Raw genomic sequence first — 22,919 nt, forward strand, 5'->3', positions numbered from 1 at the left:
CACAGTGAAAAAGGGGGGATGGCATTGTAGGAAGCGCTATGGGCATTTTAAACAGCACACCACAGCAGTGTTCCTTCTAAGCTGAGATTGTATGAGCTAGCTCACAGGGTTTTTTTGGCTCACACATTTTTGTCTTAGCTCAGGGAAAACAGCCCCAGAGCAACACCCCCTCCCCCCACAGAGCAAACTAATTTGTGCAGCAGCTCACAACTTCAATGCCAGTAGCTCACAAAGTAGAATCATTGCTTGTTAAGATGCCACAGCTTAGAGGGAGCATTGTACCACAGTGATTCAGAAGTGCAACAAAGGGGTTGAAAACAGAAGAAAAGTTTCCTTCAAAAGTGGCTCAAGCATGCTTTGCTAAACCAATGCAAGCAGATTTGTATGAACATTCCACTAGCAGCTGGTTACTAAAATGGGTCTGTCTGAAATGACAGGAAAAAATCCAGTGGCAGCCAGTCACTAAAATGGAATACAAAGGCAGTTTGAAAAGAGTCAAAGTCTAGGCTGCATGCTGCTGACAGGAAGACAATAGTCTTGGGCTGGTGGTAGAAACTGAATGTTGGTGCAGAGAGTGAACAGAGGAAACTGAAAAGAGAGTGACAAAACCAACAGTGGACCTAGAACAGCAGCTTGGGAAGGTAGAGGCCAAGGCAGTGGGTTGACAAAAGCAACGGGAAGAACAGGCTGGAGCAAAAAACTCACACAACTCTTGAGACTAAAGAAAGTTTGTGTGTTGGGAGTGGGGAGCAGGCTAAAACTGCTAAAACTTGGCAGCTAACTGCTGGGGCAGGCTGAGGGCTTTACAGTGAAGGGGAGACCAAAACAAAACGTACAAAGACAACGGTATTATCAGTCTGACCTAATTAATCAAGAATTCAGCTGCAGATCCTTAATTTCATCTACCACACACAGAACCCTGCTTGTAACCAAGCTGCAAAGGGCCTTGAAATGTTACAGAACACACTGAGATTATGTAATTAACTTGGAGCAGGGAAAAGTTAGGAGTGTGCAACTCACGGACAGGAGGGAAGGATTACAATGCCAAACACAGTGTAATAGTCTGATCCTTTACCTCATGAACTGTTTGTTCCCAATATCCTGCCACAGCACCTCCAGGAAGTGTGTCGAAGCCTCCCGGGCCAGCGCAGCTGCTTCGCTATGCAGATAGTGGTGGGGCGAGAAGAACAAGGATGAACTATCCTTATTGATACCACCATGAGGATCTCTGTAACGGCTGTCATCAAACTTCCCACCGTGACTGCATTTCCCTGTGAAACAGGGAGATTACACGGGAGAGGGGGAAAATGGACTCCCACCCCCAATATGCTAAAAAAAAAACCCCAAAATATCTACATTTTCCATTTTTTTCAGTCAGCTCCAAATTCACCTCACAGGTGGGTGGGGAAAGGCTAGAGAAAGGGAAAATGGACTTCCACCCCCAATACACTAAAAAAACCCAAACTATCTGGATTTCCCATGTATTTCAGAGTCAGCTCTAAATTCACCTCACGGGGGGTGGGGAAAGGCTAAAGAAAAGGACAACCACATTCTAGCAGCCAGGCCAAAATACGGGGCATTAATGATGAATTCATTTTCGATTTGCTGTTTTAACTGAAATGTTTTACACTATTATTCACCACCGTACCTGGCAGAATCCCTCCTGGGGTTTTTAATGAATTCAGAATGCAAGTAGCATATGGCATAACTGAACGTCCTCTCCCCACCAAGTTAAAAAGAATTCCCTGTGTAAAGAAAACTAGTATATCAGGGAGAAGGGCTCCTTGACAAGGTAGTTCCCTACATGAAGGATTTTTAAAATACAATATTCAACCCCCTCAGCTGTATTTTAAGTGGTTGGTACAGAGCCTAGACCACTGTACTTTGACCAGCTCAAGGATAAACAAAATTAAATGAGAGGCCTTCAGCTCAGATGTTTGATCACTGTATGAAACAAGGTCTTTAACAAGATGATCTCTTGGTTTTTATTGCACTGGCTCTTCTTCTGGTATGAGGGTTAACGATGGAGCCTGTATAAACTGAAGCAACAGCAAAACTGCTGGAGCGGAAACAGTTACAATACAGCATTAGGCCTCCCAGAAAAAAACACAGAACTCTGAAGAGCAAAAAGAGTTGCACTGAAGATCCATTCCTTCATTAATTATCTAGGACAGGACAGGACAAGGCCTTCCAATTCTGTGGGATTGAGCAGAACTCCTTACAAAAGATGAGGTATTAGCCAGAATTTGAGAGGCTCCATAAACAACAAAACTCCATCCTGCTCAATCATTAACAGAAAGAAAGAAATGTGGAATTTTCAGTTTCGTATAGTAGTTAGAGTGTCAAACCAGGATGTGGGAAACCAGGGGGAGAGGGTTGGGGGAGGAGATTTTCAATTTGCTGTTTTAACTGAAATGTTTTACACTATTATTGTAAGCTGCTTTATAGGCTTGCCACTGATCGACTGATCAGCAATTTCATTGAGTGTCCATGAGTTCTTGTATTGTGAGAAAGGGAGAAAAGTACTTCTTTCTCTACCTTCTCTATCCTATGCATAATCTTGTAAACCTCTATCATGTTACCCCTCAGTCGACGTTTCTCCAAGCTAAAGAACCCCAAGCGCTTTAATCTTTCTTGATAGGGAAAGTATTCCAGCCCTTTAATCATTCCATTTGCCCTTTTCTGCACTTTTTCCATGCCCTGTATAACTCTATGGTGCAATCTCATTTGGAATACTGCATACAGTCTTGGTCACTGCACCTTAAAGAGGATATTATAGCACAGACGAAAGGAGAGACTGTACCAATAATTGCTCTTGATTACTGTTCTCTTGCTGGCCGTTGGTTGCTTGTCAAATTGTCATATCCCATTAAAGGTTACTATTAAAGGTTACTATTTAAACATCTTAATTTTTAAAAAATGAAATTACACATGGGCAATACAAAAAGGAAAAACTAACCTATTTAATGAAATAACCTCCACCTCAAAATTAGAGCCATGCCCTGACAATTAAAAACATACCTTTGGGTTTTTCTGGCTTGGTGCCATAGTAACCAGTGGTCAAAAGTCCTTTAGTAGCAAGGCCTTCTAAGAGATTTCCTTCACATGTCCAGTAAAGACAGCTGCTGCAAGTCTGGATGTCAGCTGCAGGTACAGGAGAGAGGCAATAAGAAAATGGACAAGCCAAGCAGTCCTGGATTCAGTCACCAGATCTGGGCAACACACACAACTCAGCAAGGGCTTCAGTTTCCCTGCCACCTTTCCCCAATTTGACCGATAAACTTTCAACGCCACCTCCACTTCTGGCAAGGCCTTTCCAAAAGTGAACATTTCTTCTTGGTTAAGGTCTTTCCAGTATCCCACCAAAAAGCGATCCAGGTTGCACACAGAGTAATGCTGCAAGTCCCACAGCAATATCAGCAAAGTTTTATAATGAGTGGTGCCAGCCTTGTGCGTCTGGAAATAACTTCCTTTGCCCTGGAAAGACCAAGAGTCTAGGAACACCTTAAAGACCAACAAAATTTGTGGCACGAAAGCTCCTACCCTGCGACAAATTTTATCAGTCTTGCTCTACTGGACCCTTGCTCTTTTCTACTCCTACAGACAAACACAGCAACCCATCTTGATCTACTTCCTTCAGCCTGGAAAGCTTTGCTTCTAGAATCCACACTGTAATGCAAGAAATTGCCTCAGAGCCTTCCTGGCTATATATGTGAACCAGTCAGTTGCTGAGGACATCAGGGTTTAAGGGGCACCAAATTAGACGGAAGCCAATTTCTCCTCCCTATTTAATGTTTATGTTTAATTTGATTTATTCCCCACCCTCCCCGTGGGGGGTTGCAAAATAATCCTTTCTTTTATAAGCAAAAGTGAAAACTAAGATCATTCCAATATCTCAGAAAGATTTCATTCACATGTCCACATGCTTTTGTTTTTACATTGTTTAATCTGAATGCCAAGTAAAAGTTCTTTCTAGACTTCTCGTTTTCTCTATATTGAATGGAGGTGGACAAAGCCATTCTTGCTGTATTGCTGGTGAGTGAAAACCACTTTATACAAACTAAGACTCAATCTTAGGGGCATCCATTTCGATATTTAATTGACAAAATTAAACCCAGAATTCCTGGTTTGGTTCAGCTTGGGGATACCCAAAATTATCAAAAATGCTCCTGAGATTCAAGGAAAAATGAAAATTGATATCCTCGGGGCTTTTTTTTTGTAGCAGAAATTTCTTTGCATATTAGGCCACACACCCCTGATGTAGCCAATCCTCCTGGAGCTTACAGTAGGCCCTGTACTAAGAGCTCTGAAAGCTCTTGGCGGATTGGCTACATCAGAGGTGTGTGGCCTAACATGCAAAGGAGTTCTTGCTACAAAGCAAGCCCTGGATATCCTCAAATTTGGGGAATGTTTTGTGTTTGGAAGAGGCAGCATGAGCAGCAAGGGAGGAGGTCGTGTCTTGGCTGGTACATAATCCCTTTAAACTTTAAAAGGTTACTGTTTGCAAAGTGTGGGAGAGCAGGCTTCCAAATTCTGGATACCCCTCCAAGTACCGACCCTGCTTAGCTTCTGAGATCTGATGAGATCAGACCATACCATGCCACCTTCCCTTTCTAACAGAATGATTTAACTTTCTGAGAGAAAAAACAGCACCTTGGTTGACTCTTGATCATTTAATGAGCCACTTTAATGGCACTCTGGATATGAAATAAGGCACTGGGAGAAAGGGGACATGCCATTGAAAATTAGTTCTGGGGCAGACCTCTGTTTTAAAAACCTGAAGGCTTCCATGCTAGGGTATATTCAAAATGGCAGTTTTTAACCTCTAAAGATTCCAACAATTTAGGACTAGATTAATCTGAAGGAACATCATCACTCCTTTAAACCTGCTTATTCTCAAAGATCCCTCAGAGGTTATATGGTGTATAGTCTGGGTCTTTCCTCTGGTGAATCTATGGAGAACCACTGTCTTTGGGGTTTTTTTGGGGAGGTGGGCGTTGTTTGTTTGTTATCTAGTGTCTTAATTTTTATAATAGGTGCAGTTTGTATTTTAAAACCAGATTTTTTACGCTAAGGTTTGAGTTTACTAACCCAACTGCTGCAAACTGTTTTGAGGGTCTGAAAGCAGAAAGACACAGCAGGAATATTTGGGAAAACACCGACAGTTCCGTTACCTTCTGCAATGGACTTGATTTCCCGGCCTGGTTTGAGCAGGTGTGGGTGAATGTGCCGGTGCCCAAGCTCTACCCAGTTGCTGTGGCTATAAAAATCCTGGCCAAAGATAATTAGGCGGGCGAGAATCAAAGAATTTTCATTAACAGAACAAAGCAAATCAATAACAGCACGGATCACTGTTCTATATCCTCAACTACCACATAATCTGCTGAAAAAAATCAGATTATGGATAAATAAAGAGAGATAATATAGAGGTTAACAGATGGTAAAATAAAGCCGTAGCAGCAGCCTAGCTGGCACTCAATCCACCAGCATTATTTAAATAGATGCACTGGGAATTCAGAATGCAGTCCTTGATGGGCTCAAAGCCGCTTTATTATGCAAATAGGGTTTCCCATGCTCAGAGATACTAAATGCCTTTCCCTCATTGCTTAGTAACCACAAAATCAGTAAATATACAGAAGATGAATGCCTCAGTCTCTCTCGCAGTAGAAAACCTCCGGGGGGAGGGATAAGTTAAGCAGGTGAGCAACAAGATTCATGCGGGAGAATTCTCGGCTCCATTTCCCTGGGAAGCATCCGCAAAGTGTATCATGGCTTTTAAAAAGTCTAAAGTCACATCTGAATTCCACTGTTCTTCCAAGGAGCCTGGGGTAGCATACATAAGGTGCCTCCCCTCCATTTTTCACTAGGAAAGGAAAGGAAAGGAAAGGAAAGGAAAGGAAAGGAAAGGAAAGGAAAGGAAAGGAAAGGAAAGGAAAGGAAAGGAAAGGAAAGGAAAGGAAAGGAAAGGAAAGGAAAGGAAAGGAAAGGAAAGGAAAGGAAAGGAAAGGAAAGGAAAGGAAAGGAAAGGAAAGGACTCCTGTGCAAGCACCAGTCATTTCCAACTCTGGGGTGACGTTGCTTTCACAACGTTTTCAGGGCAGACTTTTTACAGGGTGGTTTGCCATTGCCTTCCCCACTCCTCTACACTTTCTCCCCAGCAAGCTGGGTACTCATTTTACTGACCTTGGAAGGATGGAAGGCTGAGTCAACCTCGAACCAGCTACCTGAAAACCCAGCTTCCACCAGGGATCGAACTCAGGTCGTGAGCAGAGATAAGGCAGGTTTGCCAAAGACTGGCCCAAGGTTACCTTGTGAACGTCATGCCTCAATATAGATTTGAGTTGAAACATCCTGATCCTAGTCCCACTCTGCTGCATTATTCCCCTGCCCTGATTCCAGACCTGAATTTCCATTTACAAAAATTTGAACCATGGAAGTTTTGGATTAGCTCTCAAACTCCATATTAAGCCACACCCCTGATGCCAAGCCAGCCAGAACTGTGTTCCTGTGCATTCCTGCTAACCACCCCCCCCCCCTAATTAAGACCACCACAACCCACTTACTTCCAGGGGTTTTTTAAACCGTAGGTTATCCCTAGAATTGTATGTGTTTGTAACATTTAAATAGACTCAAGAAATCTGCTAAAATATATTAACAAAAACAAAGAGGAACAAAATTATACAGTCTCCAGCTCAAAACCACCCATATAGCCCTATTAGGGTTCTTTGACAGCCAGCCTGGTATAGAGTCATGCTAGGATCTGGGAGTCCCTAGGTTCAATTCCCTGCTCTCCCATGGAAATTTGCAGGGTGACTTTGAGCCAGCTACATACTCTCAGCCTAACCTACCTCTCAGGGTTGTTGTGAGGATGAAATGAATGAGAGGAGAACAGGGTAAGCCACTCTGGGTCCCCATCGGGGAAAAAGAAGGAACATAAATGAAGTAAATAACTACAACCAGGGCTTTTTTAAAAAGCAGAAATGCAGTTCCGGCTGGCTTGGTGTCCGGGGGTGTGGCCTAATATGCAAATGAGTTTCTGCTGGGCTTTTTCTGCAAAAAGCCCTGTGCCCAACAAGGATGACATCAGGGGTGTGGCCTAATATGTAAATAAATTCCTACCAAAAAAGCCCTGACTACAACAATAATGAAAACGGCAATAATAAGTATAATGTCTAACGTACCTGCAACGTATGTAGCAGCTGCCCCAACTTTTCTCGGGCAATGCCATACTGCTCTGAGTGCACGGCTTGCAAGACCTCCTTGCGAGCTTGCAATAGCCAGGCATTTGCAGAGTGGATGAGCTCTGAATCGAAGTGCAGCACAGGGTCGTCCCGTGTAGTGTTCAGGAAGTCCATGGCGGCATTGGCATTGGTCACCTGAGCAATGGCCCCACGAAAACGCTTGGCTGATACCTTCGGACCAAAGAAAGCTGCAAAGATGTCATCGGCCAGGAGGGTTCTGTTCTAGGTGAGAGAGGGGAGGGGGCAAAAGGTAAGGAGAGCACAGTGTTCTTAGGTATAGCGGTGGCTACAAACAACAGGCCCTGACCTGGATGGCTCAGGCTAATCTGATCCCATCAGAAATCATAGCTAAGCAGGGTTGACCCCCAAGATTTTGACTGTCTAGGGGCCTCCACAGGGTTTTATCCGGCACTACTTAGGAAGGGTTTCAAGATCAGCTCCAGCTTTGAGATTCCTTGGTCCTCTTAGTTTTGGGAATCCCTTCTCTGCCGAGGAAGTGGAAGCACAGGCAAAACCAGCGAAAGTGGAATGCTGTGTGGTCCCATATTAAGTTAAGGTTTGCCATAGAACCCCTCCGCAATGTTGGGGTGTGTGTGTATTTTTGTATTATTTGTGTGTGTGTGCACGCACGTGCCTGTACCTAGAAGTCACATCCCCTTCCCCTCCAGGAACATCCACCAGTCCCCCCCCCCGCCCCCGCCAGTGCAGAGGTAGGACCTGGCAAACCTGCCCTCTGTCAACATTTCCCGTTTTCCAGGATCCCATTCTTGATTACCTTTTAAGAAACCAAGACCCATTTCCTCTCACCTTGAAGTCTTCCTCTCGGATGTGCTTCCCCTTGGGATGAGGCATCTCCATGAAAAGCCGCAAGGTGACGCTGAGAATGGCATCTTCAGTCATGTCTTGGTGTGTAATGGAGCCCCACGCAAAAGCCATGGCCCGAGACCAGAAGTTGGGGAAGAATCCATGAACTCTTTGCAGCGGCAAATGCAACAGCATCAGAGTCCAAAAGAGGCCCCAGAAGCTGCCCAGGGTATGGTCCATACTGGATACATTTATCTGCACAGAGACAAAGTAGGAATTGGAACTGGCAGCCACTGACTGTTCTGCAGTGCTTTAGCACAGACCTCTGTCAAAGACCAGTTGGCTCCACTCCAAGTTCTTCTGGCACAGGTCTAGCTTATCCATGTCCATCAGGCACAACAAACATCCAAGCACAGAAAGAACAGTATGATCAGTGGTATATTCCTGCATTGACCTCATTTAATGCCTATCCCAGCACTGGGGGAAAGAACAAACTACTGGGATACAAGCACGGCTTTTTGGGGGGGGGGGGGTAGAAAAAGCCCTCCATTAAATCATTTGCATATTAGGTCACACCCCCTGATGTCACCATTTTTCACACAGGGCTTTTTCATAGAAAAAGCCCAGCAGGCCATTGTTCCCTCTAAGCTGAGTTAGCATGAGCTAGCTCACAGATTTTTAGCCTCCAGCTCACACATTTTTGTCTTACCTCAGGGAAAATGGCCCCAAAGCAAATTAATTTATGTGGTAGCTCACAACTTTAATGCCAACAGCTCACAACTTTAATGCCAGTAGCTCACATAGTAGAATTTTTGCTCACAAGACTCTGCAGCTTAGAGGGAACACAGGCAGGAACTCATTTGCATATTAGGCCACACACCCTGACACCAAACCAGCCGGAACTGTGTTCCTGCTAAAAAGAAAAGCCCTGGATGCAAGAGGAACATGGTAACCCTCCCTTTCTAATATCTGATGACATTGCCTCCCCCATGTGAAAAAGACAGTGACTTGGGGAAAAAAATGTTCTCTTGAGACAAGGGTTGTAGTGTCTGTCATGGATCTTTTCACACAAGATCTCCTTTTCAGTGTCAGATGAGGCAGGCTAGCTACTGAACAGCTGAGGATTCATGCAGCCCCTCATAATAACACTGGGCTTGCCTATCTCTTTCACTGGGTGGTCTCTTTTCTTTCCCTCCTCACAAACCCTGCACGTTGACAGTTGAGCTCTGCACTTGGCAGTTTCTTAGAACTTGGCTGATGAAGCAGGCAGCTTGGCCAGAAAGATAACAGCTCCGACATAAACAGACACCAAACTGAAAAACTGAACAGATACACAGATAATGTGTATTGAGGAAAGCGTGTGGATTGGCCCTTGCACTGTTTCCCTGAGAATATGCTCCAGAATGCCCTGAAACTGTGCATTTCAAGTGGCATAAAGTTGCAGTCTACTAATGGCAACCTTTCACTCTTGTTTTCAAGGCAAGAGACTAACAGAAGTGGTTTGCCATTGCTTGCTTCTGCATAGTGACCCTGGAATTCCTTGGTGGTCTCTCATCCAAATACTTACCAGGTCTGGCCCTGCTTAGCTTCCAAGGTCTGACAAGACTGAGCTGGCCTGGGCCATCCAGGACAGGGCCCTGCAACTCTAGGGGGGTGTTGAGGTACGCTTTCCCTTCATGCCAGCAAGCAGCGGCAGGTGGAGTCTGAATTCTTGCTGTCCTTCAGGCATGACAGACAAGCTTTGAAATGTGCCTCAAAGACTGCTGTCCAGCTACAGTCAAGCCAGCATGCTCAGTTTTCATTAACACTTCTGAACACGTAGTCAGGAGAACATAAGAACTGGCTCCCTGGGTAAGATCCAAGCCTGTTTTCTCTACCACTCGGTTTCCAACGGCAACCAAAGCAAAGCCGCGAAGGACTCCCAAGCTCAGAATGATGCTGACGGCTTTCCTCTGTTGGTCTCCATTATGTTCGGACTAAGGGGCCCCCTTCCCTTCAGCTTCCAAATCCCATCAATTAGCCCCTCAGAGAAACCGCCAAATTGGAAACTGGCTCAGCTGACAACTGTTTCCTCAAGGAACCTCTTTGTATTGAACTTTTAAAAAAAAAATCTAGTCCCAAATGGCAAGGTTCCCATGAGTCAGTTGGGGAGTCACATTTTTGGCTGAAAAAGACAATAAAATGACAGATTTCTTGTGCAGGGATATACTGCCTTTGTACACGGAGGTTCCATTCAGCGAAGTTTTAAGAGACTGTCTAAACCTTTTTTGTAGTCTTTTAAACTAACAGCTATCTTCAGATCACACAATAAGACATTCTTTAATTAGGTACTGTGGGAAGAAGTGTTCCTATGCATGACAGGTGTGTCACTAGCTGGTCCCCTCCTTTCTGAACTTCAGTTTCATCAATATCACCAGGTAACCCCAAAGTTCTAGTACTACAACTGCAAGAGAAAAGCTTCTCTCCATAGAATCGCAACACTTTTCTTCATCCTTTCCTTCATCCAGGAAGGTGCTGTGATACAAAACTAGGGAACCATACGAATATACGACGGTGAGAGAAAAGCTTCTTTCCACAGAATTTCAGCACTCCTCTTATCCACGCTCTAATACAAGACATGGGGACAATAATATAAAGGGGCGAGAGGGCTACTGTCCTCTGGTTCTGTACTAGAACTCCTTCCCATTAGGAAAGGCTAAACTAGAGGTTAAAAAAACCCAATTGTATAACAACAGAAAAAGCTACACTGTTTGCTCTTGAAGCAGGGAAACGGTGTCAATCTTATCTAGAAACCTACACAGTAAATTGCTGTAGTGATAAAAAGTTCAATAGCTATATTGTATTTGTTTCTTTTTCTACTGGTGCTTTACTATGAGCAATGTGTTGGTCTAGCCATTTATTTACTCTGCACCTGAAACTCTATGTTAGGACCAAGACAAAATATTCACTTAAGATTAAAGAGGCACACACTGTGTATGTTTGGTGCAAGCTACACACATGGACAAAGTTACAGGAACAAGGACATTCTTATATACCTTATGCCATACAAGAGTCACTTATTTAGTTACATTATTTATAGTCAACTTTTCTCACAGGGACTCAAGACGGATCAGCAAAATAAGTGCATTAGGATTGTAGAAGTCTGGAAACACCAGAAAGAATAGATGCATAGCATAAATTCTGACATAATACATTAAGTGGTGCAAAAATTATATAACACGAACCTGCTTACAATAAGCTATAATTATTTGTCCAAGTAAGCTTGAGTACCACAGTCTCTATTTATCCAAGTAAATTTGAGTACCATTTTGTACAGAGTAACCCGATTACCTGCACAAAAGAGCCCATTACTCCTCATAGCTTTCAATAGTCACACGGAAACAGTAATGCATATATTTTGGTTACATTATTTCAAACACACACACACACATTGACTAACCATACAGTCCAGAAAATTGTGTTTCTATTTAGGGCATTGTTCTAAATGTCTAGATGGACTATATGGAGAGAGTGCCTGGAACTGTGCACTAAAAGCTTTTTTCTAACCACTGTACGCCTCGACATCTTTTAGGAAATCAAGCTATGTTATGCCACAGCACAATCTGTGTGAACACTAATCCTACATAGAGCCTCACAAGATGCAAGTTTACTTCGGAGCAAGTCCTATAATCATTCAATGGGGCTTATTCCTTTATTATTTATTTATTCATAAATATGTGTGCAGTGAAAACATCATCAGCCTCACAGGAGTATACAGAATTGTATGCACATGATCACACCAGCTTAATTAATGGGGCTGTCAGTGCTGCCTCATGTTTTATGATTAATCAGTGAAGAGGTTTAAAAGAACGCTCATTTCAGGGCCAGCTAACTGTGCTTTTCTGATTAAATATGTCTGTCAACCACTAGACCTATTTTATTCAGGTAGCTGTGTTTGTCTGAAGCAACAGAACGAAGTTTGAGTCCAGTACCACTTTTAAGACCAACAAAGTTTAATTAGAAACTTTTGTGTGCATCCAAGGAAGTGTGCATGCACATGAAAGCTTATACCCAGAATCAAACTCTGTTGGTCTTAAAGGTGCCACTGGACTAAACTGTACTCTAGACCTAGTCGGATTAACATAAGACCTATTTTATGTTAATCCGACTTCACTTATCAGTCAGCAGTTGAAATAAGTCCTCACTCACTCCCAGTGGATTGGTTATTCTTTTGATTCAGCATTATTTAAAAGCAGCCTCTTTTTTGTAACATTCTCACCCCTCCTGAGCTTGGCAGCTTTGAATATCAATACAACTCTGAGCCACTGCACACAAAGCTGAGGGGCACAGAAAAAGTATATCATGACTAAAATGAGTGCTGAGTTATTGTTATTCTTGTTATTTATGTATTTACCTTTTGACCAAAATAACTACTATGAAAATATGTATTTCTTTACTTTTAATAACATAATTTTATATTCTTGCCTGGGGCACATAAGACTCTGCTGAGAGGCATCTAGAAAGTAACCAAACACATCTTACTGCATGTCTCCTGACAGCAGCTTGCAGACTCGAATCTGTGCTTCACACTTTATTTCCGCCCCCCCCCCACTCAAAACCCCAACCAGAATGCCAGCTCTCCTCTGCCCACTCTTGACGCTCCCATGAGAGCTGCAATTACGTCTCCAAAAAGGGGACCAGGGGCTGAAATATTTGTCAAAGCCTGTGAGTTGTGTCATCCTGAAGAGACAATAGATAATCTGGAGCACAGGCATGGAAAACTCCATGCAAGCTGGACAGGTGCAAGAGCAGGCAGTGGCTTTCTGCAACAGTAGAGGGTTTCAACAGGTGCCACTTTCTGGCTCCCCTAAGGTAAATGCTGCACCTGCTACGATTTCCTCCTTCCTCCCTACAACTCTCCACGTGTGGTTTTCCTTTCTGTCTTAGCCTCCAAGCCCACCAAGACTTCATGCCCTCAGCTAACAAATGAGAATCCACCTTCCTGAAAACACTGAAAAATCCAGGGGTGGGGGCCGCTCAAGGGAAACTGGATGGCAAATGCACCAACAAATTCTCCATATGGTTGCACCTCCGGCTTATGTTATAAAATAAAGGAGGAGGGGAAAAGACAAGCAGAAAGGACACACGCACCATATCCAAAATTCCAAGGGGGTGGTGGCGGGTTAGAGTCAAGCTTAGACCCCAAGAGCAAAACAAGGTTCAAGCCTCGCTGCTGTGCAGGTGCAGTTCGCCCGCTTTAAGAAACACAGTTGGACGCCGCTCTGTATCCTTACCCCCCCCCCCCATGCGCCCTAAAAGATGTCCCCTCGCTGGCACCTACCGGGCAGCAGAGATCAGCGATCCTTCTTCACCTTGAGGGTCCTGGGAGCGGCGGCGGCGGCACCCCCCAGAGCCCTTGGCCAGGGGCCCGCCCCCAACCTATTTACTGGCCCCCGAGGCCCCGCCCCTCCGCCCGGGCCCACGCAGCGCCCCTGTTGCCAGCCCCTATTAATAACAGGCTCCTAGCGGGTCCAAGAGCCATCCGGGGCCACCGCTGCAGTCACGGCGATAATTATAGCCGCACGTGAAGGGAGGCGCGGCGGGCGGAGGAGCTGCTGCTGGAGCAGGGAAAGGGAGGGCGGGGCAGCCGCCCCTGTTGCCAACCGGGCCCTCCGAGTGGCTGCTGCCGAGACTGCAGTTCAAGCGGCCGGGGTGATGGTGGCCAGTGTTCCCTCTAAGCTGAGTGAGTGGGAGCTAGCTCACAGATTTCTAGCCTCCGACTCACACATTTTTGTCTTAGCTCAAGAGAAATGGCCTCAGAGCACAATAATTTATGCAGTAGCTCACAACGTTAATGCCACTAGCTCACAACGTAGTAGATTTTTGCTTGCAAGACTCTGCAGCTTAGAGGTGGTGGTGGTGGTGGGTGTTGTTGCTGACCTCCGGCCCTCAGCAGCGACCTGCCCTAGCCTGTGGCGCAAAAATCCCCATCCCCGTGGTTTCCTGCCAAGGAAAAAAAAGATGAAGATGATGATGATGATGATGATGATGATGATGATGATGATGATGATGATGATGATGATGATGATGATGATATTGGATTTATATCCCGCCCTCCACTCCGAAGAGTCTCAGAGCGGCTCACAATCTCCTTTACCTTCCTCCCCCACAACAGACACCCTGTGAGGTGGGTGGGGCTGGAGAGGGCTCTCACAGCAGCTGCTCTTTCAAGGACAACTTCTGCCAGATATATGGCTGACCCAAGGCCATACCAGCAGGTGCAAGTGGAGGAGTGGGGAATCAAACCCAGTTCTCCCAGATAAGAGTCCGCAGGCTTAACCAATACACCAAACTGGCTACACCTGCTGTGATTCTGTTAAGATAGGCTGCCCTATCAGCACAGAAACAAGGCCAATTCAAAAAGAAATAGAAGCTGGCAGTGACAACCTTCCCCAGGGAGTCCCCATCACTTAGGGATGCCAGCTTCCAGGTGGGACCTGGAGATCCTCTGGAATTATAGCTCATCTCCAGATTACAGAGATCAGTTCCTCTGGAAAAAATGGATGCTTTGGAGGGTGGACTCTCTGGCATTATACCCCACTGAGGCCCTGTCCTTCCCAGCCTCCATCCCCAAGAGTTCCTAACCCAAATTTTGAATTGGAGACAAAATCTTAGATTTTCTCACCCTACAAGATTTATTTGATTCTAGATTTGTGACAGGCTGGTTTCCAGTTACAGAATATTTAGTGTCAAAAGAATATAGAGAATATAGTAATATGTTGGAAGTTATTAACAGGCTTTAAGAGGCAATATTTGTTTTAAGTTTTTAAAAAAGAAAATACAGACCAACTCATTTAGGTTGGTAATGCATGTGTATTTTCCTAAATGTAATTTGTTTCCTAATTTTTTCTTTCTACTGACTTACTATTGGATACTTATTAATATTTAATTATATACACACACACACTTTTTAAAAAAAAGTTTCCTAACCTGGATCTGACAACCTTACGCCCTCATCCTCCATCAGCACCGTGGGGGTACCTGGCAACGCTCACTCTATCCCATCCTCTGCTCTCCATCCTATGGATAATGGAGTGGGCCTGCTCTCTTCCTGAGGAGTTCAGGGCCCTTTTTCATACACACACACCTCAAGAACACATTTTGAGAGTGAGGGGGGGGGTTGGGGGAAAGGGAGGGATTTCAGTCCAATATATTGCCATGGAATCCACCGTCCAAAGAGAGCCAGTTTGGTGTAGTGGTTAAGTGCATGGACTCTTATCTGAAAGAACTGAGTTTGAAGAAGAAGAAGATATCGGATTTATATCCCGCCCTCCACTCTGAAGAGTCTCAGAGCGACTCACAATCTCCTTTACTTTCCTCCCCCACAACAGACACCCTGTGAGGTGAGTGGGGCTGGAGAGGGCTCTCATAGCAGCTACCCTTTCAAGGACAACCTCTGCCAGAGCTATGGCTGACCCAAGGCCATGCTAGCAGGTGCAAGTGGAGGAGTGGGGAATCAAACCCGGTTCTCCCGGATAAGAATCCGCACACTTAACCACTAGACCAAACTGGCTCTCCAGTTTGATTTCCCAGTCCTCCACTTGTAGCTGATGGAATGGCCTTGGGTCAGCCATAGCTCTCGCAAGAGTTTTCCTTGTAAGTACAGCTTCTGTGAGAGCTCCCTCAGCCCCACCCACCTCACAGGGTGTCTGTTGTGGGGGGAGAAGATATAGGAGATTGTAAGCCGCTCTAAGGCTCTGATTCAGAGAGAAGGGTGGGGTATAAATCTATGATTGTCTTCTTCAATTTCCTCCAGATGAACTAATCTCTGTTGCTTGGAGATCAGTTGTAATAGGAGATCTCCAGCCATCACCTGGAGGTTGGCCAATCATAGACAGGCAAGCCTTGTATGTTCTTAGATCCTTTGGATAAGGATATTAAAATGTTTCCATCAACTTGACTATGAGACATGGGATAGAGTCTCACACTCACCGCAAGGTTGGGAGCCATGTTTCAACTGCAGAGCTTCTGCTTTGCACACAGAAGGTCCCAAGATCAGCCCCAGTTAAAAGGACAAGACAGGAGGTGATGTGAAAGACCTCAGCCTGAGATCTCAGCCAGCCTCTGCCAATCTGAGTAGACAATACTGACCTTGACAGACCAAAGATCCAATTCCATATAAGGCAAATTCATGTGTCATGCCACAGAAAAGGGAAATATTTCCCAGAAGCAGCGCATGTGCTTTGCATATTCTGTGTCTCCAACCACATTTAACATCCAAGACAGTGCAGTAGCCAGAATTCTGGTCAAGGTAGAACTGGGGTTCACCCTTCCCCGACAATCACGAAATGCACTTGGGTGACCTTAAGCCAGTCATTTGCTCTCAGTTTGCCCTACCTCCCAAGCATTTTTACAGAGCAAGGGGGTGGGGTGGGGTGCAATACACTATCTTTTTAAATGATAAAAATGTAATAGATTGATCTCAGGTACCAGCTCTTCCAACCAAAAGTTAGAAAAAAATTTTCATAGATTCCCAGCAAGGAAAAACGTTGCTTTCATTGACTATCTCAAAACAGCTGCTAAATGGTGGGGACCCTAGCTCAGTGGTAGACCATCAGAAGGGGCTGCAGCTGTGACCGGGCACCCATTTGGCACGCAGAGGGTCCCAGGTTCAATCCCTGGCATCTTCAGTTACAAGGATCCGGTAGTAGGTGATGTGAAAGACCTCTCCACCTGAGGCCCTGGAGAGCCGCTGCCTGTCTGTGTAGACCACACTTCAATGGTCCCATGGTCTGATTCAGTAGAAGGCAGTTTCATGTGTTCAAGACAACAGGAGCAAAGCAGCAATAGGCTGAAGTTACGCTCTCTGGAGACAGAATATGATCGCATCTAGAAAGGCACAAATGGAAATGGAAATGCTCCCGCATTATCTCAGCTATTCATCTGCAGTGCGACTCAATCCACAGGAGAAAAACAGTAGTCCTTTGGGGGGGGGGGGGAGAGATTCTTCCGTATTAAGCTAAGTGGATTCTTGGCACAGAAAGCAGTCCTGAGTCATGGCAGGAGATTGCTGAATACCTTGATTGAGTTATAGAGGTGGGTGGGTAGCTAGGATTCCTGGGTTCTTTTTGGGTGGGAAGAGAACAGAAGATCTAGCAGCAAGGACTTCCAGGCTCCCTAGCAAAACAGCTTTAAATTTAGCAGTGAGCTAGAAAACTGCGTGGGGGTGGGGTAGGCAAGACCTCTGTCTATATGCCAGCGATGATTCAGACTTCTAACTCAGCCATCCCTTTAATAGCAGATGGATCCACAGCAATCAGCAAGAGATAATGTTTATCTCCGTAGTGCTGCAGAATTCCTGCCTAACGCAGCTACTATTAAAGGCGCAACTACAGAGGAAGGCTGAAAAGTTGGCAGCCTTCGAGAGGCTGCAGGGTGCAGTGGTCGGAGTGTCAAGACAGGACTGGGGAACTCTGTGGAGGCCTCAGATAGTCATTCTCTCTCAGCCTAAAAGCCCTGTAAGCTCTCGGAGAATTGGCTACAACAGGAGGGTGTGGCCTAATATGCAAAGAAGTTCCTGCTAGGGGAGGGACGGTGGCTCAGTGGTAGAGCATCTGCTTGGTAAGCAGAAGATCCCAGGTTCAATCCCTGGCATCTCCAAAGAAGGGTCCAGGCAAATAGGTGTGAAAAACCTCAACTTGAGACCCTGGAGAGCCGCTGCCAGTCTGAGTAGACAATACTGACTTTGATGGACCAAGGGTCTGATTCAGTATAAGGCAGCTTCATATGTCCATATATCATATGTCCAAAAAAGTCCTGTCTACCTCACAGGACTGTTCCTGGGAGGATAAAATGGAACCCCTCTGAGTCCATTTCTGAGGACCAGCCAGCAACTAAGAACACCAAATAGCAACCACAAAAGAATCCAGAGCCTTGGTTGAAGTTACTGGGGGAGGGGGGAGGGGGATGTATTAAAAAGGCTTTCAGCTATTTAAAGTGCTGTAGTTGACACAGCGACAAGAGAGGTGATTAACTACCAAGATTTTTGAGGACTAGGAATTCCAAGGTGGATAAGCTGATCACATGTCTCCAGTACAGGATGGGGACAGGAGCCAACTTTTGGTCAGAATTCAGGAACACCATACAGTGTTAGGACATATATAGAGCTTTTCATCTTCCTATGGTTGCTTAGTCCACCTTGGGGAAGTGAGGGTTGGGGAGCCATGTTTTAAAGATTTCACCATTGATTCCAAACCCAGATAAAGTGTCCTGTCACACCAATCATTAGCACAAGTGCTACATGGGGAGGGAAGAAGTTCTACAAGTGAACATGCTCCTAGGTCCTAGATTGCCTCCTGAGACCTCAACTAGACCAATATAAATAAAGCTTAGGGCGGTGAGTATATTGTAATTCTGCAAGAGAGGAAGAAAATCACAGAAGTCAGATCCTTGAGAATCTTAATTTTCATTGAAAGAAAAAAAAATTCTAGTCCTTATGACTGAATTTATGCTGGAAAGAGCACATGCCACATCTCTGAAATCTAGCTCCCATGAGAGGCGAGGCAAAGAAAAATTTCTCATAGCTGGAGGCAGGCCTTCAACAACAACAACAAAATTTTATTTGTATCCCGCCCTCCCCGCCGGAGCAGGCTCAGGGCGGCTAACAGCATCATTCAGGTTTCAGTTATACAAAGGTGAATAAAATTACATTTAAACATTATAAACATTTCAGTTAAAATTCTGGTTAAGTTTAAAAATTAAGTTAAAATTAAATTGATAAAGTGCTAATGCTATGTTGGTTTTATGTTTTTTATGATGGCGGTTTTCATTAGCAGTTTCCTTTTTCATCAGCAAAAGCCAGTCGGAAGAGGAAGGTCTTGCAGGCCCTGCGGAATTGTTCTAGATCCCGCAGGGCCCGCATTTCCTCTGGAAGTTGGTTCCATAGGCTCGGGGCTATAGAGGAGAAGGCCCAGTTACGGGTGCTTTGCAGCTTCACCTCTCTCGGTCCAGTGGTAGTCAACAAGTTTTTTCCGGCTGACCTCAGTGCTCTCTGGGGCTCATATAGGGAGAGACGGTCCCTAAGGTAGACAGGTCCTCGACCATATAGGGCTTTAAAGGTAATGACCAGCACTTTGTAACGGACCCGGTATATAACTGGCAGCCAGTGCAGTTCGCTGTATGTGCTCCCATTTAGGAAGCCCCAACAACAGTCTAGCCGCTGCATTCTGCACCAGCTGCAGTTTCCGGGTTCGGTACAGAGGCAGCCACATGTAGAGGGCATTACAGTAATTCAGTCTCGAGGTGACCGTTGCGTGAAGCACCGTTGCCAGATCTTGGCGCTCTAGGAAGGGAGCCAACTGCTTTGCCTGCCGTAGATGGAAAAAGGCTGACTTGGCAGTGGCTGCAATCTGGGCCTCCATTGATAATGAAGGCTCCAGTAGAACTCCCAGGCTCCTAACCCGGTGCGCCGCTTTCAGTGGCGCCCCGTCGAAGACCGGGAGAGGTATTTCCCCTTCCCGAGCGCCCCGACCTAGACAAAGGACTTCTGTCTTCGCTGGATTCAATTTCAGCCCGCTCCTCCTCAACCAAGTTGCCATATCCGGTCTAAGTTCTCTGGGACGCAGTCAGGCCAGCCGTCCATCAGCAGATAGAGTTGGGTGTCATCTGCATATTGATGGCACCCAAGTCCATGTCTCCTGGCAATCTGGGCAAGGGGGCGCATATAGATATTGAATAGCATCGGTGAGAGAACTGCCCCCTGAGGCACTCCACAATCCAGTGTGCGCCTCTGGGACCGCTCGCCCCCAATTGCCACCCTTTGTCCCCGATCTTCAAGGAGAAGAGCCACTGTAGGGCAGACCCCCTCACCCCTACATCGGCGAGGCGGCGCGTCAGTAGCCGATGGTCGACCGTGTCGAACGCAGCTGACAGGTCCAACAACATCAGCACCGCCACACCGCCCCGATCCAGATGCCGTTGGAGATCGTCCACCAGGGCGACCAGTACTGTCTCCGTCCCATAACCCGGGCGAAAGCCGGACTGGCAAGGGTCTAGGATGGAAGCATCATCCAGAAAGCTCTGCAACTGTGACGCCACTGCCCTCTCTATTATTTTACCTAAAAACGGTAAATTAGAGACTGGTCGGTAATTAGCCAATTCGGCCAGGTCTGCTGTACTTTTTTTCAAGAGGGGACGGACCAAAGCCTTTTTTAGAGATGATGGAAAGCGCATCTCCAAGAGGGATCTGTTTATGATGTCCCGTAGAGGACATTCAAGCTCCCTCAGGCAGGATTTAATTAGCCAGGAGGGGCATGGGTCCAAATCACAAGTTGTAGGGCGTGCAGAGGAGAGGATTCTATCAACTTCCTCCAGGGTGAGCGGGTCGAAATGATCCAGAATCAAATTGGAAGACAGGCATGGGGCCTTGGGCTCATGTACTGTGTCCAAGGTGATGGGCAGATCCTGGCGGAGAGACGTGATTTTGTCTGCAAAAAATTTCGCGAAAGCCTCACAGCCTATTTCTAATTCTCTAACATTTGGTCTGCCCTGGGGCAGTGTAGTTAAATGTCCAATTATTTTAAACAATTGTGCCGGGCGCGAATTTGCAGATGCAATCTTGGCCGCGAAGTACTTCTTCTTCGTGGCCTTGACTGCCATCTCATATGACCTCATAAACGTTCTGTAGGATGTTCTTGCTGCTTCGCCACGAGTGCACCGGCACTGCCTCTCTAGTCGTCGGAGTCCTTGTTTCAACCGGCGTAGCTCCAAGGTGTACCAAGGAGCCAGCTTTGAACGAGGACGCAGAGGACGTCGGGGTGCGATCTCGTTGATTGTCCCGGATAGCCGACCTTGCCAAGCATCAACCAGGGCATCAAGGGAATCGCAAGGGGGCCAAGGATCCCGGAGAGCCGTTTGAAACCGTTCCGGGTCCATCAGGCTCCGCGGGCGAGCCAGAATAGGCTCTCTGCTCTTACAGGGTTGTGGTAGCGTCTCCATACGGGCCTTACGGGCCAAGTGATCCGACCATGGTATCGCTTCCGTTGCGATTTCGTTCACTTGAATCCCGGCCTCAAAGATCAGATCTAGTGTGTGCCCAGCCTGATGCGTGGGGGTCGTAACAAATTGGGAGAGTCCCAGTGTCGCCATGGAAGACACTAGGTCCATCGCCTGAGTGGAAGCCGCGTCATAGGCGTGGACATTCAGATGTTTGCTCCATGCTTCTTCCCATGTCTAGCAGTGGAAGAATGTGATTTTAAACAAAGCAAAACAGCTCTTTTGAGAGCCAGTTTGGTGTAGTGGTTAAGTGCATGGATTCTAATCGGGGAGAACCAGGTTTGATTCCCCACTCCTCCGCATGCAGCTTGGGTCAGTCACAAGTTTCCTCAGAGCTGTTCTCTCAAGAGCAGTTCTTGTAGCACTCTCTCAGCCCCACCTACCTCACAGGGTGTCTATTGTGTGGAGGGGAAGGGAAGGAGATTGTAAACCACTCCGAGTGAACGGTGGGGTATAAATCCAATCTCTTATTTTCGATTCAAGTCCAGGAGCACCTCAGAGACCAACAAGATTTCTGAGGTATAAGCTTTTGAGAATCAAGGCTTCCTCTGTCAGATATCTGATGATGGGGAGCTTTGACTCGGGAAAGCTCACACCTCAGAAATCTGATTGGTCTCTGAGGGGCTCCTCAAACTGAGCTGTTCTACTGCAGACTGGCATGGCTGCCCTCTGAAATGAAACAGCAAAATAACGGCAGAACTATGGAAGGAGAAGCTATTCAAATTTACTTAGTTTATAACAGTGCAGAAGCACTTTTTTTCTCCCCTCAGTGCAGAATTTGGAACATCCGAGTGGAGTTTCCCCCCTTCCACTCAATGCAGACTCAAAGCAGCTTACAAGACAGAAAAAGGACAACAGAAAGGCATCAGTTCTACAAAAAAAAAATTACATTCAAATGACTAAACAAAAAAATACCTGCCATTAATCAACCAATCCACCAGGTGGGAAAGGACAGCAGACCCCTCGATGAAAGCAGCGTCTCCCCAAATGAGGCAAGCAAGCCAGCATTCCCTTCCTTCCACCAGGCTGCTCCTCTTTTATCTTTCCAGCGGCTTCGAGGGAAAGGCAGAGCAGGCTCAAATCCTCACTCAGATGTGTAATCCGTTGGGTGAACTTGGACCAGTCGCTTTCTCTGTGCCTAACCTACCTTGCAAGGTAGTTGTGAGGGCAAAATGGAGGAGGGGAGAACCATGTGCGTTCCCCTTTCCAAGTCCTTTAGAGGAAGGATGTGATATATAGGTAAGTACCTTGCTTGATTTCATTACTCAAGCCTGAGTTGCCCCTGAATATGTGGAGCTGACTCCACTGAAAAGCACTTCTTTGAAGATGAGCTGCAGTCTTGTATATACATGAGTCCCCTGTGATGAGGTACGCCAAGACAATGAATATGGACCCAAAGGATTATGCATTCCCCACTGTCCACCTCCCCTCATCCACACAATAATGAGACTTCAGAGTTCTAACTGAGCAAAATATTTTAATGTCTCTGCAGAAAATAGAATAAATCAAGAAATACCTCAACTAAAGAAACAGGCTTTCTCTTTGGTACCCTCCCCCCTCCCCCCACCCTCAGGGTGCTCAACAACCTAGTAGATCCTTCCTTTGGTTTTTCAGATCATCTTCTTGAAATTCTCAATGGCTTCTTCTGCCTTCTGCAGTTCAGTCTCACTTTGTTTCAACTGGGAAAAGAATAAGATTTGGGTTGGTAAGCAGAGCTTCTGTACTGACTGTAAGACCCTAAGTGTGGGCCATGAGAAGCCTGATACCAGGCCTGTCAAACATCCATTACCTGGCCCTTGTGACATGGAAGTGATTTTGAGTTTTAACAGTGGTGACTGTTAC

The 22,919-nt window shown here is 45.9% G+C and overlaps 2 protein-coding genes across 4 annotated transcripts in view; both read right to left on the reverse strand.

The window, feature by feature from the left end:
* VWA7 (von Willebrand factor A domain containing 7) overlaps nucleotides 1-13,423 on the reverse strand; it is a 33,568-nt gene extending 20,145 nt beyond the window's left edge. For 2 of the 3 annotated variants that reach the window (XM_060239133.1, XM_060239132.1), the window contains exons 1-6: nucleotides 13,366-13,423; nucleotides 8,049-8,300; nucleotides 7,182-7,463; nucleotides 5,175-5,271; nucleotides 3,022-3,144; nucleotides 1,076-1,271 (exon numbers count right to left, since the gene is read on the reverse strand). In XM_060239133.1, the coding sequence (XP_060095116.1) occupies nucleotides 1,076-1,271; nucleotides 3,022-3,144; nucleotides 5,175-5,271; nucleotides 7,182-7,463; nucleotides 8,049-8,285 (935 nt within the window). In that variant the 5' untranslated portion in view covers nucleotides 8,286-8,300; nucleotides 13,366-13,423. Of the gene's footprint in view, nucleotides 1-1,075; nucleotides 1,272-3,021; nucleotides 3,145-5,174; nucleotides 5,272-7,181; nucleotides 7,464-8,048; nucleotides 8,301-13,365 lie in introns of those variants that run through there. The other variant, XM_060239134.1, reaches the window with a different exon arrangement.
* Nucleotides 13,424-22,684: 9,261 nt separating this feature from the next.
* VARS1 (valyl-tRNA synthetase 1) overlaps nucleotides 22,685-22,919 on the reverse strand; it is a 36,891-nt gene continuing 36,656 nt past the window's right edge. Inside the window, exon 31 of the mRNA XM_060239136.1 lies at nucleotides 22,685-22,756. Coding sequence (XP_060095119.1) covers nucleotides 22,688-22,756 — 69 coding nt within the window. The 3' untranslated portion in view covers nucleotides 22,685-22,687. The remainder of the gene's footprint in view (nucleotides 22,757-22,919) is intronic.

This window comes from Heteronotia binoei, chromosome 5 (assembly GCF_032191835.1).
Source record: "Heteronotia binoei isolate CCM8104 ecotype False Entrance Well chromosome 5, APGP_CSIRO_Hbin_v1, whole genome shotgun sequence".
NCBI classification, from domain to species: domain Eukaryota; kingdom Metazoa; phylum Chordata; class Lepidosauria; order Squamata; family Gekkonidae; genus Heteronotia; species Heteronotia binoei.